Raw genomic sequence first — 13,744 nt, forward strand, 5'->3', positions numbered from 1 at the left:
TTACCTTCCTTTTATTTATTTTTTTAAATTTTGAAATGTTTTTATGTGATGTGCCCATATAAATGCACCGGAACCAAAAAAAAAACACAAAGAATCAAGAAGAAACACAAACATTTAGCACCTTCCCACCTCGTTTTTATTCACTTACAATACACCTTGAAGTGAATAAAACTAAGGTTACTCTGTAGAGTGGGACAAAAACTTTGTTATATATATATATATATATATTTGTTTATTTATCTTGTATTTTGTCCCCAACACGTGGTATCTGACTGATCAATTACATCATGCCCTCTATCGCTTCGATGATTAAAGGGAATAAAGTGGTTGTTTTCTCATGGGTCACTTGCCCCTACTGCGTCCGAGCAGAGAAGTTACTTCACGCACGCACTAAGGATATCACCGTACATTATGTGGATAAGATGAGCGAAGGAGAACAACTGCGCGGTGAGATTTACCAAGCGTACAAACACGAAACGGTTCCCGCCATATTTATTAATGGAAATTTCATTGGCGGTTGCAGCGATTTGGAGGCCCTTGACAAAGAGGGAAAACTCGATGGTTTGCTCAGCTAAATTTGAGACAGTGAGGAGGATTTAAAAAAAAAAAAGAAGAGAAAAAAGAGAAAGGGGGGATTACGTGAATATATATGCGGTTGCAACCCTCTGATTAATATAGTGCCAAACGAGAGGTGTTTGCATATGTTGAGGGGGTAAACTACACACCCTTCCTTTATATGCATCTTCTTCATCCTTCACTTGATCGCTTTCATTTTTTTTTATGTTTGTTCCTGCTTATATTAGGGGTTATAATGCATTATGCATGATTGTTCTGCTCATTTCATACACGAAGGAAGGGAAAACGGAAACGGAAATGCAAGAACGGGAGAGAGTAGGAGCGAGTGAACTGACATCAATTCAATCAGGGGAAGTGTTTAAAAACACCTCACCGGTGTAACTTCCCCTATTGATACGTTACGCACGACGCTATTTCTGTTGTTGAATACTCGCGCTTTGAAGATCGCCTTTTAACACATGTGCCACATTTCCCCTCGGCTCGGTCTTCTTTCTTTCTTACATGTTTGCTTCTACTCTTTTTTTCTTTGTGTTTCCTCTAAATTACAACTGTTGTTAGGGGCTGCGACACGGTTTCACGGTACACATATAAAGTTGTATACTTAGACGCCTGCGTACATTTCACAATTGGATACAGACACATAAGTTTTGTTTGAACTAAGGGGAAGCTCGGTAGTATAGATTCGAAGAAAGAAAAAGGAATACCTACGTGAGTATATTGTATAAAGGAGGAAACGGGCAAGAGCTGTTGAAGTCAAATACTTCAAAGAGAGGACGTTTCCACATATACTTTTGAAAAGCGGCCGCAGTGCTGCATAAGTGCAGGAAGTAGAGTTGGAAAAAAAAACAGAACAATTCCGACACCAAAACAACATTGGGTGTGTGCAAGTACAGCTCAAAATCGCTATCACCACTTGAAACTGTGGTTTGAGTGAAAGGGACATGTTGTTAAACAATTTTATTGTTGAGGAACGTTACAGCGCATGGCAAAAGAAAAGGGTTCGAACAATCATCGTTAACAGCCGCTCACGGTTGGCTGCTCACCGCAGCATCACGGGAGCTTTGGCTATAGCGAAGCCGTACGAACGTATTGAGTTGGTGGGTGGTGAGTACTTCGAGTCGCTATTGATCAGTGCCCCTATTGAAATTGTGGCTGCGGACGGCGAGGAACCAGTTGTCTCCTCCCGTGGTTCCTGTATTACCATCACACGAGATGTTGAGGCGTATTTTGAACAGGTAACATTTGTGTCAAAATCAAGAAGTAAACTGGAGTCCGCAGTGGCTATTCTCAACGGAAGATCCGTTTTCTTCCGCTGCAACATGAACTCTGTTCTGATAGGTGGATGGGCGCGCCCGTATATTGAAAACTGCACAATTGCTGAGAGTCACAACGGTTATGGAGTACAAATTGGCGACAGCGCGGGTGCAGACATTTGGCAATCGGCAATCCATTCACACCAAATAGCATGTATGGAGATTGATACGAGGGGTATAGTTAACGTGCGTGATAATACAATTCATCAGTCATCTAATTTGGGGAACGCTGTCGTCGTCAAGGCAATTAATAGCATCGCGGACGAAACCACTCCGCCAGAGTTCCTTGCATGCCGTCGAGTAGTGGTGACAAAATGCCGCATTTACATCAGCCCTGACTCTTATGTTCCAAAAGACCGCGACATGAGCTCACTGGAAACTCCAACGCAACCGTGTAGTTGTGTGTTGATATCACGGGGTGCGTGCCCAACATTTTCCTTCAACGAACTGACCCAAGGAAACATCGGGTTTACATTCGATGGTGCTGGTTCTGCTGTGCTAGAGGGAAATTGCATATACAAGCAGAAGATATGTGGTATTCTTGCTATTGTGGATGACACTAACTTCTCTCCAGACTCAAAATCAAGGGGTCTACGCATTACCGGAGGTAATCGAATTGACCGCTGTTACGTCGGGATAGACGTGCATTGCTCCGCAAAAGCTGCAATGGCCGCGGGAGTGAGCCAACAAAACCTCATTCCGCTGGAACTGCCATCGAGTCGTAGGGCATTCACGTGGTTCAGGGGGAAGGATAGTGGCAAAGTTGTGGCTCCCCCTTCGGACAAGGATAATTTTGATGATAACCACACTTTTGTAGTACATGGTCAGCCAAAAACAATGAAGCAACTGACAAATGAACTGAGAGAGTTGGCCACTATGGTGTGTGCCGGGCATATTAAGCACTTTACTTCGGCCACTGTTGCAGACACACGTTACGGCGTTGCCACGAGCCTTAACCAACTGGGAGAACTCTTGGAAGAGATGTTAAACATCACAATTCCTCCACCTAACATTTCAGAACGTGCGGCCAAGCTATTGGAGCTACGCCGAACAGATGGAGTTGAGATTCGAGACACGAGGTTCTCCAGTTGTGGCCTCTGTGCTATTCGGTTCGGCAGCAGCTCCTATGGCGTAGTGGAAGATTGTAGTTTTGTTTCCTGCGGTGCAACGTGTATTGTGGTATGTAGTGGGGCTCACCCTCTGATTATTGGATGTAGGTTTGAGCACGCAAAAGGTGTCGCCATTTACATGGACAACTTCGCCAACCCTCTTATCATGGGTAACGAAATCATAGGAAATGCGGAGAATGGCGTGGAATGGCGAAATATTTCTCGCGGAATCTTGATGGGAAATGCCATCGTCGGAAGTACTGTCAACGGTTTGTTATTGACCGGTGGGTGCAGTGCCATTGTTGCAGCCAACTCGATTCAATGCAATAACGCAGCGGGAGTAGAGGTAGCAGAGGGGAGTAAACCGTTTATTCTTCTTAACAAATTAATAGGAAATAGGACAGCACAAATCCTTTCCTCAGGATACTCAGCACCCGTTATTGCCCATAATAGAATTACCAGCGGTAGAAACATTGGTATACACTTTCTTTCGTGTAGCGGTGGCACCGCTTTGGATAATGCAATCGCCCAGAACGAGCGTGGTATTGTGGTAGAGTTGGGTGCAGATCCCTACGTGTATGATAACAAAATTATGAGCTCGAACCGTTATGGAGTAGTAGTAGAAAACAATGGCCTCGGAACATTTGTGGAAAATACAATCACGCAAAGTGGGATGTGCAACATTCTCATTAAGGAGGGTGGTTGCCCAGTGTTGCGCAAGAATTCCATCAAGTTCGCCAACTCTGGTGGTTTGGTGATCGTGAACGAAGGATCCGCCACTGTTGAATACAACACAATTTCCGGTAACCAGGTGGCTAATGTCATTTTACTGGACCGGTACACTGATCCCACACTTACAGGTAACACAATATCTGCTTCATGTAGTGGGGGTGGTATTCTCTGCGGGCGCATGTCCAGTGGAAAATTCAGCCGCAACATCATTACGGAGAACAAGCAATATGGTATCTGTATCATCGAGAAGGCGGAGCCCGATATCACCAAGAACGTCATTATGGGAGAACAAAATGGTATCATCGTCTCTGATGAGGGGCGCGGTTCGATTCGAGAAAATTCCATTCATTCCTGCGGCAACGCTGGTGTTCTCATACAAGCAAACGGTGATCCGTTTGTAGAAAACAACAAAATATGTCGCTCCGCGGGTTGTGGTTTGGTGGTGACGAGTGACGGGAAGGGGAAGGTTATTGGCAACGAGTTTTTCGAAAACGATGTGGGACTGCAGTGTGGCTCCAGTGCGGGAAACACAACGCTAGATGTTGATGAAAATTTCACAACGAAGAGCCCTGGAGCAGCCGTAGCACGGACACGTAGGTCCGCCCTGGTGAGCAAACGTTCATTTGCTGGCAAACGGCAGCATATTCAGTCAACATCTACCGCAAATCCACATGCCCTTGTGCGGTGCAACAAAATATACGGTAACACTACGTGTGGCGTGCTGTTGGAATGTGGGATCTCCGCTGTGTTGGAAGAGAATGAGATCTACTCCAACGTGGAGTTTGGCATCTTAGCGGATAGCAGGTACTGCGCGCGGCGCCTCCACGGAAAGCTGAAGGGTATCGTTTTTGAGGGTTTCAAGTTGCCGCGGTTACGGTCCACGGGTTTGGTGACTGTCATTCGTAGCAATCGCATAATTGATCAACGCCACACCAACATTGCGTTTGTGGATTTCTCTGATGGTGATGCTGCAATTGTCCAAAATCAAATAAGCGGTGCTCCGGTGGGCATTTATGTAGGGAACAACTCTACAGTTAAAACAGTAGAGGGCAACGTCATTGAAAACTGTGATGACGGTGTGTACGCCGAAAGCGGGGGTTGCGGAAACTTTGTGGACAACACCATCCGCGACTGTATGGGAACTGGGGTATACGTGTCTGACGAAGCGAACCCACAATTTTGTGGCGGGAATGTAATCGAGCGATGCCGCATCAGTGGTGTATTTGTTGACGCTGGCGGTAAAGGTCTCTTTAAGGAAGCAAGTATACGCAACTGTGTTGTGGGTGTTGTGGCGTACACATCACCACCTCTCTGCCACGCGGCTGGGAAGGACACCGCGGGTAAACCTATTGTTACATCTTCACCAGCAGTCGAGCAGTGTGTAATTGAGCGAAATTATTTGCACGGAATTTTTCTTTGCACTGTTCTCAGTGGTCTTCCTCTTCGACAAGAATCGTGGGGTTCCGGTAAGGAATACACGAAATCTACGAAACTAATGACTAGCACGGAGACGCGTACTTTTCCAATTTTCCGAGGTAATACAATTCGAAATAATCGGCATTTTGGGGTGTGTCATGAGCTGTACTCTCTTGATGGGCGTTTGGAAGAATCAAGAGGAAGTGACTTCAGTGAAAGGACGGGGGGAACGTGTGCGGCGGATAGTTTTGGGGCGCATGTCGGACGCGCGTTTCAGAGGGGCACTACATCATCAAGAACACCTTCACCGAGGTCGTTACAATTTTCATACAGGGACGGGGTGAGCTCGTCTTCTGAGCAGGATGTGGAGTGGCACTTCCCTGAACGGATGCAACGGCAGGCAAGCTTTGTGGAAAATGACATCAGTAATTGCTCCATTGGTGTTGTTGTTGGCAGCAGTTGTAACCCCTTCTTGCTCAACAATAACATTCACAACAACGATTTTCTAGGTATATTGCTTCGGCGAGGTGCACAGGCGATGAGTTATGGGTGCAAAGTGCTCAACAACGGTTGGGTTGGGTTGTACGCCGCTCCACGTTCTTCTGGTGCCTTTACATCCGGCGAAATCCGAGGAAACAATGGTTTCTGCCGGCCTGACACCAAACCCACTGACACTCGGTGTTTCACAACTTTTTCCTTCACGGAGGCTGCTACTCCTTTACCACCTTCCTTCAAGACGTCCTACGATTTACGCAGCAGTATGTATGGGGATCTTTTGATGATGTTGAGCGACTACGGGGACACAGTCGCCAGCGCGCTGGTTATGCTTTGCGAAGTTGTGTCACTTTCATCAGCAAGCCTTTCCCTTGCAGGTACCGTCGTTCCATATGGCTCTCTTGACAGTTGTCACTCGCATAGCGGCGGCTCGCTGTTGGAGCAGTACGATCGAGCGTGGGCGGCAGATGGGGGCATTGGTGTATGGATTGCATTGGGAAGCATGACCGAAGTTTCTGATAGCGTGGTGGAGGGCAACCAGAATGTTGGTGTATTCTTCTCTCGCGGAGTAGAACACCAGCTGAAAAACATGTTAAATGGAGTTTTGACACGGGAATATGAGCTTCCGGAGGTTCCTGGAGCCGAGGTCATCACAGGTGGGCCAGCTGGGCCTGGCTCCACTCGCCCACGCTGGTTGCTGTTTACTTCTGAGAGTATTCGCGGCTGTTCAAATCTAGCATCGGCAGAACTAACGATGACGTGCAATGGTTTTGGGACGGAAGCGGGGAAAGAACCCAACCCAGCGGCCTCTCTCACCTCGGTGCGGACAGAGCTGGATGACTGGTGCGGTGAGCCACCATTGGTGCTTCCCCGACCGCCAATAGTGCGACGCAACCAAATCCTTAGAAACGGGTATGGAATAATTATTCATCTACACCAAACGCTCAGAGCAGAGGGGAAACAAGAAGTGCAGGGAGTCGCTGATGAGGGTACCCCGCGTGCGAGCGGAAAGGACAAGCAAAAACGAAGAGGTTCCGTTGGTGGAAGGAGAGCGAGTATAGTAGGCGCAGCACCTTTACCTGGAATACGGCGAAGAAGGAATTCCATGTTTCGTAAAGGGAAAAAAGTTGAAGAAGAAACCCCACCCGCCACCCCTTCTGATGTGGTTAATCCATGGGCAGATGTACTACCACCGCACGCTCTTAGTGAAAAGTCGACGCCAGAGTTCACCATATGCGTGCAGGAAAACAGGATTTTCGAAAACTTCACCGTTGGTGTTGTCTGCCAGCACGTTTTGGAATTAATGTGTGGTCGTTTTGTAAAGACACGCCACGAAATCGGAGTTGCCGCTGACAGATACGATAGTGTGTGCGTCATGATTACTCTCAAGAATCAATCAGCATTGCCAGAGAAGCTGTTTACACTAGAAACTCAAGAGAGATTGGTGCACCATGCTCAGATAATGAAAAATGATATATACAAGAATGTGAGGGAACAGGTGCAGGTGACATCACGCTACGTTGCTGTCACTGGTGACAAGGAGCGAACCCTGCTACAGATCGATACTCTGCGACGACCATTTGCGTCTGTGTGCTCCTCTTGTGCACTCTTACGCATACCGCTGTTTACTTCACTAATTGGCGCCACGTCCCCTGGTTGCTTCTACCTTGAAAATAACACAATACACGACTGCTCGATGGGTATTCATCTAATCGGTGTACTGGGAGCAAAATCCACATGCTTGCGCCGGAACGTGTTTTATGACATTGCAGATATTTCGGTTCACGTTGAGGGTCATCTATCGTCAGCAACTATCGGATACGGCAATATATTTGAGAGGAACGGCATCGGTGTATTGGTCGCAATGCCTGAGGATGAGTGTACGGAAGAAGAAAGACAATGGCAACAATTCATAGGCGTAACGACACGCATTTGCGGTAATAAATTCTCCTCGCCTGTTAGTGTCTCACTAGCCTTCAGGGGGGGCGGCGGACCTGGTCCTGTTGTGGGTGGAAACAAGTTTGCGAATCATCAGTACGGCCGCGTTGTCTTCTTCTGCGATTCTTCTTCGGGGTCTACGATACGGGGAAACGTTTTTCAAAACAACTACGCGCCACTCATTGTTACAGGCACTGAGGGCCGCGAAGACGATGGAAAACGTACTATTATTGAAAACAATCTCTTCTCACAGAACTACATCGGACTACTTCTGTGCAACGGTGCTGCAGCGCAGGTTGCGCGTAACGTTTTTGAAGACAATTTTCGTTCTGGAATAGAAATTATCGGGAAGGGAACAAATCCCTTGGTGAAGCAATGCTTGTTCGTCATGACCAAGGATTTACTGTCACTCTCAGGTGCTAGAGAGCAATTTATCTATCCAAGCGACGGAGTTCTGCGCGTGGACGGTTGGCCTCAGTTTTCTGTCACTCTTTACCCAGACAACGTCATCACACACGGTGACGTTAGTAGGCGTTTATCTTCTGGCGTCCTTATCGAGTGCGAAAGCGGTGGGACGATTGAAAACTGCTTCTTCAAAGGAAACCAGATCGGTGTAGATTGCATTCGCGGTGCTTCTCTAGGAGTGGAAAACATCGTATACACTTCTGAATCTGAGCTTCTCGGTCCGCGATTCCTCAATTGCTTGTTCCTACAGAACACGATTGCAGGGGTTTGGCTTCGCGGTGCGCACGCCGAAGTGGGGGTTCCTCAGAGTTTTAACGGCCGTCGGCGCCGTTCCCAAACGCACCCCAAGGCCTCAAGTTTCGATCATTGTTTTTTCATAAATAATACAGCAGCCATGGACGAATACGGAGATGTTGTTGCCACGGATGATGGTTATGCCACATTTAGCAATAGTATGTTCACCGGTTGCATTCACGGTAAAAGAGGGTCAATGGGTTCATTTGAGCGCAACATTTTCTCCTGTGGTGGGAAGGTGGACACTGCGGTGATCCTGCACAGGGGAACGCGTATGGAAATGCGTGATAATACTATATCCGGGTACAGGAGATCCATTATTACGCACACGGGGGCGTGGGGACGGCTTGAGAAGAACTGGATCTTGGGTGCTTCGCGTTGTGTTATCTCAGCACCGTTCTGCAACACACTATTTACTGGGAACCGCATACTAGGAGCGAAGGAGTGTGGCGTCTTTGCCTATGGTGGCGTTTTCGTAAGTAATGAGATTATGAGATGCCAAACAGGCGTGGTTATACGCAATCCTGCAGAGTATAAGAATTATCACGTCATCCCTTCTGTCGACAAGGGAACTCACTCTTTGTTGTTCTCTGAGAACAAGGTCCACACCTGCGAAGTTTGTGGTATATTTGTTGCTGGCGGGGGGCGCGTAGAAAGGAACGTAGTCTCTAACAACAAAGTGAATATAACTGTCACTTGTGGAACAAAGGCTGCTCAGGGAAGCGATATCTGCCACATCTTTCAGAATGCGGTTTTTGACGGTGGGGTTGGTCTCCAACTAATGAACAGATCCGATGCCCTCGTCGAAGGTAACAATATTTTTGACAACAGCACATACGCAGTACTGATGAAAAAGGGTGCGAGAGGCAGACTAATGAACAACAACATATCTAGCCACCTCAATGATGGTGCATTGGCTGTAGACGAGGGGAGTGAAACAAAGCTACTCTCAAACACGGTGCGAAACCAGTTTTCTCCCGTTTATAATAAGCTCCTGGGGCCGCAGCGCATGAGGGAAAGGCAAAATGCTGCCGATGTCTTGAAGACGGAGTTGCATGAGCTGGAGCAACGTGGGTCCGAATATGCAACAAAGTGTGCCGCGCTACAGGAGGAAATGCGAAGCGTATTCCATCGCTTAAGGGAAAGCTGCTGCGAAAGTGACGGTACCAAGATGAATATTGGAACCCTTCTTGGAAATTCGTTTCAGAAGGCATTATGTGCAGACGAGGACGAGAAGGACGCCCTGAAATTGCCTGCACTGGATGTTCGAACCCTTTCTACAGAGGATTCTACCGCTCCTAATGACAAAGAAAAATCTCCCACCACACCTTCCATGTTGTCCTCAACAGTTCGTGCCAGCACTTCGTCAGTGAAGGATGGAGGAAACAAAGATTCTTATAATATCCACATCCACCTCGTGCATACCGCATATGACGAGAGTGAGTGCGAACAAGTGTGCAACGAGGTACAATCTGTTTTTGATTCGCTCTCACTTTCACTGCAACTACCACTACGCGTCCTCACCACGACAAACTCCTCGGCATTTCCTGCAAACTGGCCCTCGAAGCAGCTCAAAATATTTGTCGTTGTGGTTGGTAATATTACTGATGATGATTCCCTTGAGGGCGATGTCAAGCTGGTGCGTGCGCTTCGGTTCCCGAAGACCTTAGCGGGTAACGAAGAAATCCCTGAGGAGATGAGCGATGTTCTCATTATTTCCATCATATCGGAGGAGTTTCAGGAGCATGCAGACGTGCTGCGCACCACAACATCCGGGTTTCCTTTGGCTGTGCAACTCCAAGATCTGTTGTCCCACAGCAATCCCATGCACTACGTTTCAGGCGTTTCGGAATGCCTTGAGGAATTGCACCGAAGAGCAGAGTCATATCTCCTGAATGCTGCGAATTCAGATAAATCTGATGATTACTTCACCAATGACCCAGAAGAACAGAGTTCCCGTTACTCAGCTGACACACATGATGGTCCCAAGACTGGTGCCTCTCCGAGGGGATCTGAGTGGCGGGGTACTTCGCCAATGCTGGAATCGAAGGAAGATGAATGGCAGCGCCTCCCGGTGTTTGGGGAAAAATTAAACGCGTATATGTCATTTGATTTAATTAGGAAGAAGGTGAGCCACTCAAATACATCCGTTCTGCTACCAAACGTTAGGTGAAAGTTGAAGAATGAATAGAAAGAAGTGTAGGATTGGGGAGGGGGAAAGTCGTAGAAAAGCAAAAACGATGAACAGTTGGTGTCTACAATGCTTTACCAAATAAAAACTTAAGAGGAAGGGGGAAAAAAAGTTCGATTTGACGGATTCTCGCCTTGTGTGCTCGGAACAAAAATGGTCTTGTGTGCATTTTTTGAAGTTCCTGTTTTCTCCCTCCTCATCCATCCCTTACTTTCCAAAACTTCCATTTCTGTTGCTGATGCTGTCCACCACGTTTTTTCTACTTCAAATTCGTCCAGTGTTCATCTTTGAAACCCTTTCTAACTTACTTGATATCCCAAAGCTGTTCACTTTTCCATCCTTCCTTCTTTTTCAGCCGGTTTTTTTTCGCTTTTAATTTCTTGTTTTTTCCTTCTCTTTCTGAATGGGACAGCTGCTCTCCTTGGCTTTACTCTTATTATTATTATTATTCCTATTTTTTTATTTCTTTATTTTGTGTAGTCGATAACTGTGCTTCTGTATTCCTTCATTTGAGGTAAAGCGATGAGAAGGGGTAATGGGGAGTGGCGAATGTATTGAGTGAGATGGGTTCTTCCCACCACAGTAGCGGTAATTGTACCAATGGCGCTGGTAATTGTGAAGGCAGCAGTTGTGATAAGTTGATTACACAAATATTTATACATACTTATATGAACTTATATTCCTCTTTTAGGTCCCCTCTCCATTTTTTTTTTGATTCTACAAGTGTCTGTATTTTGTATGTTCCGGTAGATATTCTACGTTTTTTTCTTCTTGTCCTCTTTTTTGTGCTTGCATTCTGACAAACGCGTGTATGTATTTTACTTAAATGTCTTATCTTATCCCCGTTGAGCATGTGTTGTGTGTTTTCAAAGCGAATGGTGACAAGTGCTTCCTCCAGATGTGAAGACAGAGATTGGATAAGTGGGTTTATGGATCCGAAACCGCAAAGAAAAGAAAAAAAAGAAAAAAAACAACGAAAGTTGAGGTTCGAAGGTTGAAGCGAAATGAAACGTGACGTAACATCAGCATTAACCACACTCAAATATTTCATACTCTTTTTCCTGTTTCTCCTTTTTCCCCTATTGTTCCTGCTGATGTTTTTTATCTCATTCAGAATGATGTGATGTACCATACAAGGAGGAGAGGTACTTTTTTGGAAGGAAAAAAAAGAAATTAAATGCACAATAAAATCAGTGCGCTATGATGCCCGTGCACTGTTATTGTGATTCCGAAAATATATACAACAATTTTCCCACATTTGTTCTTAATTTCTTTTCTGAGTTTGTGATCCATTATGATGAACGTCAAAAGCGCGCGTGTTGGGCGCATTACGCTGTATGTTAAGTGCTGCAATTGAGAGCGAGGTAATTGGAGAAAAGGGAGACAAAAGGATATTAACGAATTATAGATGAGGGATAGTAAAATAAATAATAGGAGGGGAATCGCTTAGCGAGGGAGAGGACATCCTTTCGGTCGTTGGAAGATAGCGACTGCAGTAGTTCACAGTTGTCGTGAGTGTTTATTTAGGTTGGTATCAAGCCTTTATTTCTTACTACTGCTGAAAATTCGTGAATACATACTGTTGCTTATCCCTTTGTTGGCGGCCATGGGGGAGGGAAATAAACGCAAATCTGCTCTTTTTTCTTTCTTTTTTCTTTCCATCGTCACTTTCACGGAAGTACCGGCGTTACACAGCAACTTCACTCACTTCAGTGAGGGGGGGGAGGAACAAAACAAAAAAAAACTGGAGGAAGGAAAAGGAAAGGAGTACCAAACATACGCGTATTTGTTTCCACTTGTCGATGTCAAACGAAGTTGAATCTTCTGCAGCGGAACCTCCGGCATCCGACGAGGCCACTAATGTTGCTGGACACCGATATATTTTAATAAACAATATTCTTTGCAGGACTGAAACATCGGATGGAAGTTTCCGACCATCTGATGTTTTTGTTGGTTTGGATCCACCTCCAAGGGGGACCGCGACTCTTGGCAGTGCTGCAGAAGATAACTGCAACCATCTTAGCGTTGGCGAATTTGATCCCACAGCTTATGTGGACTCTATCTCAAAGGATTGCTCTATTTTCAACGTGTTTGGCGTGATGTCTGGTGGTGTCCTCGTGGACAGTGAAAGTCGCGGGTTTATTGACTTTACTGACGACATGATTTTCCGTCCCCCTCTTCCACCACCTGTTGAGGGAAATGACATCCACAATGAAGGTTCGAGAGATGGACAAATTCGTGCCGATGGAGTTGTTTCACTCGTGTCTTCCATATTCCCATTTAACGGGTTGGGGACAGTCGACACACCGCTTCCGTGGCCGCGTTCACTGCCGCGTCTGAGGTCTCAACGCATATCGTACCGTCTTGCAGCGAAGACGGTGCATCGGATGTTGAGTCGCTGCGTTGGAAATGTGAAATGCAACAAGGCGGTATTGGTGGTTCTCGAGTCGTATCGCATCCACAGGAAACTGCATTCTCCACAGCTAACTTTTCTACCCAATGAGATTCCATTTAGGTTCCAGTGGCATGGAATGACTTTTCGCGTTAAGGATGGCGGTGCACCTAAAAGATTTGATGCGAACGGAAATAGAACCCATGAATACCGCAGTCCAATTGGCCGCATAAATCACATGATGGATGGAAAGACGGGCTCTGCTTATTCATCATTTCACGCCTTCACTGGTCTTCCTAAGATGGCCTTCAGGCGATACCGAGAGTCTGCCCGGCGTGAAAGTAGGCATCGGTTAGAGAATCTAGCGGATGGATACTCGCGGCGATTGGAAATGCGCATCCAAAATATCGTCCACCCCATACGAGAGGAGATGCACATCGATGAAAACATTGAGGTGGTGTTCAGACGTAGAAGTGGTGTCCATCTCTGGAGTGCCTTTCAGCGGTATTTCACCATTCTGGGAGTTAGTCGCTGCACGTCATGCAATACGCCAAATTGCAATGCATGGTACCTGGATAATGATGATAAAGTGGACTACCCATCTGCTCTCCGCAAACTTGAGGAGGATCTGAAGTACCGCAGAACCTTCAACTTGTCTTCCAGTATCCTTGCTGATTCGTGGGATTGGCTTCTCGCTAAAGAACGGGGTCCACTTACTGAACGCATTAGAAAAATCATTAAATACGCCAGGCAGATTGATGCGGAAAATAAAAGAGAAGTAATCAATACAGATAAGGATCTAAGATAAATTACGACGGGAACA

General features: G+C 46.3%; 4 protein-coding genes across 4 annotated transcripts; 3 read left to right on the forward strand and 1 right to left on the reverse strand.

Moving 5' to 3' along the window:
• Positions 1-287: 287 nt before the first annotated feature.
• Positions 288-575, forward strand: TbgDal_XI1450 (glutaredoxin, putative; the record flags this gene model as incomplete). The annotated part of the gene is made up of 1 exon (XM_011780991.1): positions 288-575. One exon carries the CDS (start codon positions 288-290, stop codon positions 573-575), a length of 288 nt encoding a protein of 95 aa, XP_011779293.1.
• A 942-nt stretch (positions 576-1,517) lies between these two features.
• TbgDal_XI1460 (hypothetical protein, conserved) lies at positions 1,518-10,511 on the forward strand (the record flags this gene model as incomplete). Its single annotated transcript, XM_011780992.1, has 1 exon — positions 1,518-10,511. The coding sequence occupies one exon, from the start codon at positions 1,518-1,520 to the stop codon at positions 10,509-10,511; it is 8,994 nt and encodes a 2,997-aa protein (XP_011779294.1).
• Positions 10,512-11,193: 682 nt separating this feature from the next.
• On the reverse strand, positions 11,194-11,661 carry TbgDal_XI1470 (hypothetical protein, unlikely; the record flags this gene model as incomplete). The annotated part of the gene is made up of 1 exon (XM_011780993.1): positions 11,194-11,661. The coding sequence occupies one exon, from the start codon at positions 11,659-11,661 to the stop codon at positions 11,194-11,196; it is 468 nt and encodes a 155-aa protein (XP_011779295.1).
• Positions 11,662-12,331: 670 nt separating this feature from the next.
• Positions 12,332-13,729, forward strand: TbgDal_XI1480 (hypothetical protein, conserved; the record flags this gene model as incomplete). Its single annotated transcript, XM_011780994.1, has 1 exon — positions 12,332-13,729. One exon carries the CDS (start codon positions 12,332-12,334, stop codon positions 13,727-13,729), a length of 1,398 nt encoding a protein of 465 aa, XP_011779296.1.
• Between the last annotated feature and the right edge of the window lie 15 nt (positions 13,730-13,744).

Source organism: Trypanosoma brucei, chromosome 11, assembly GCF_000210295.1.
Source record: "Trypanosoma brucei gambiense DAL972 chromosome 11, complete sequence".
Lineage (NCBI taxonomy): Eukaryota > Euglenozoa > Kinetoplastea > Trypanosomatida > Trypanosomatidae > Trypanosoma > Trypanosoma brucei.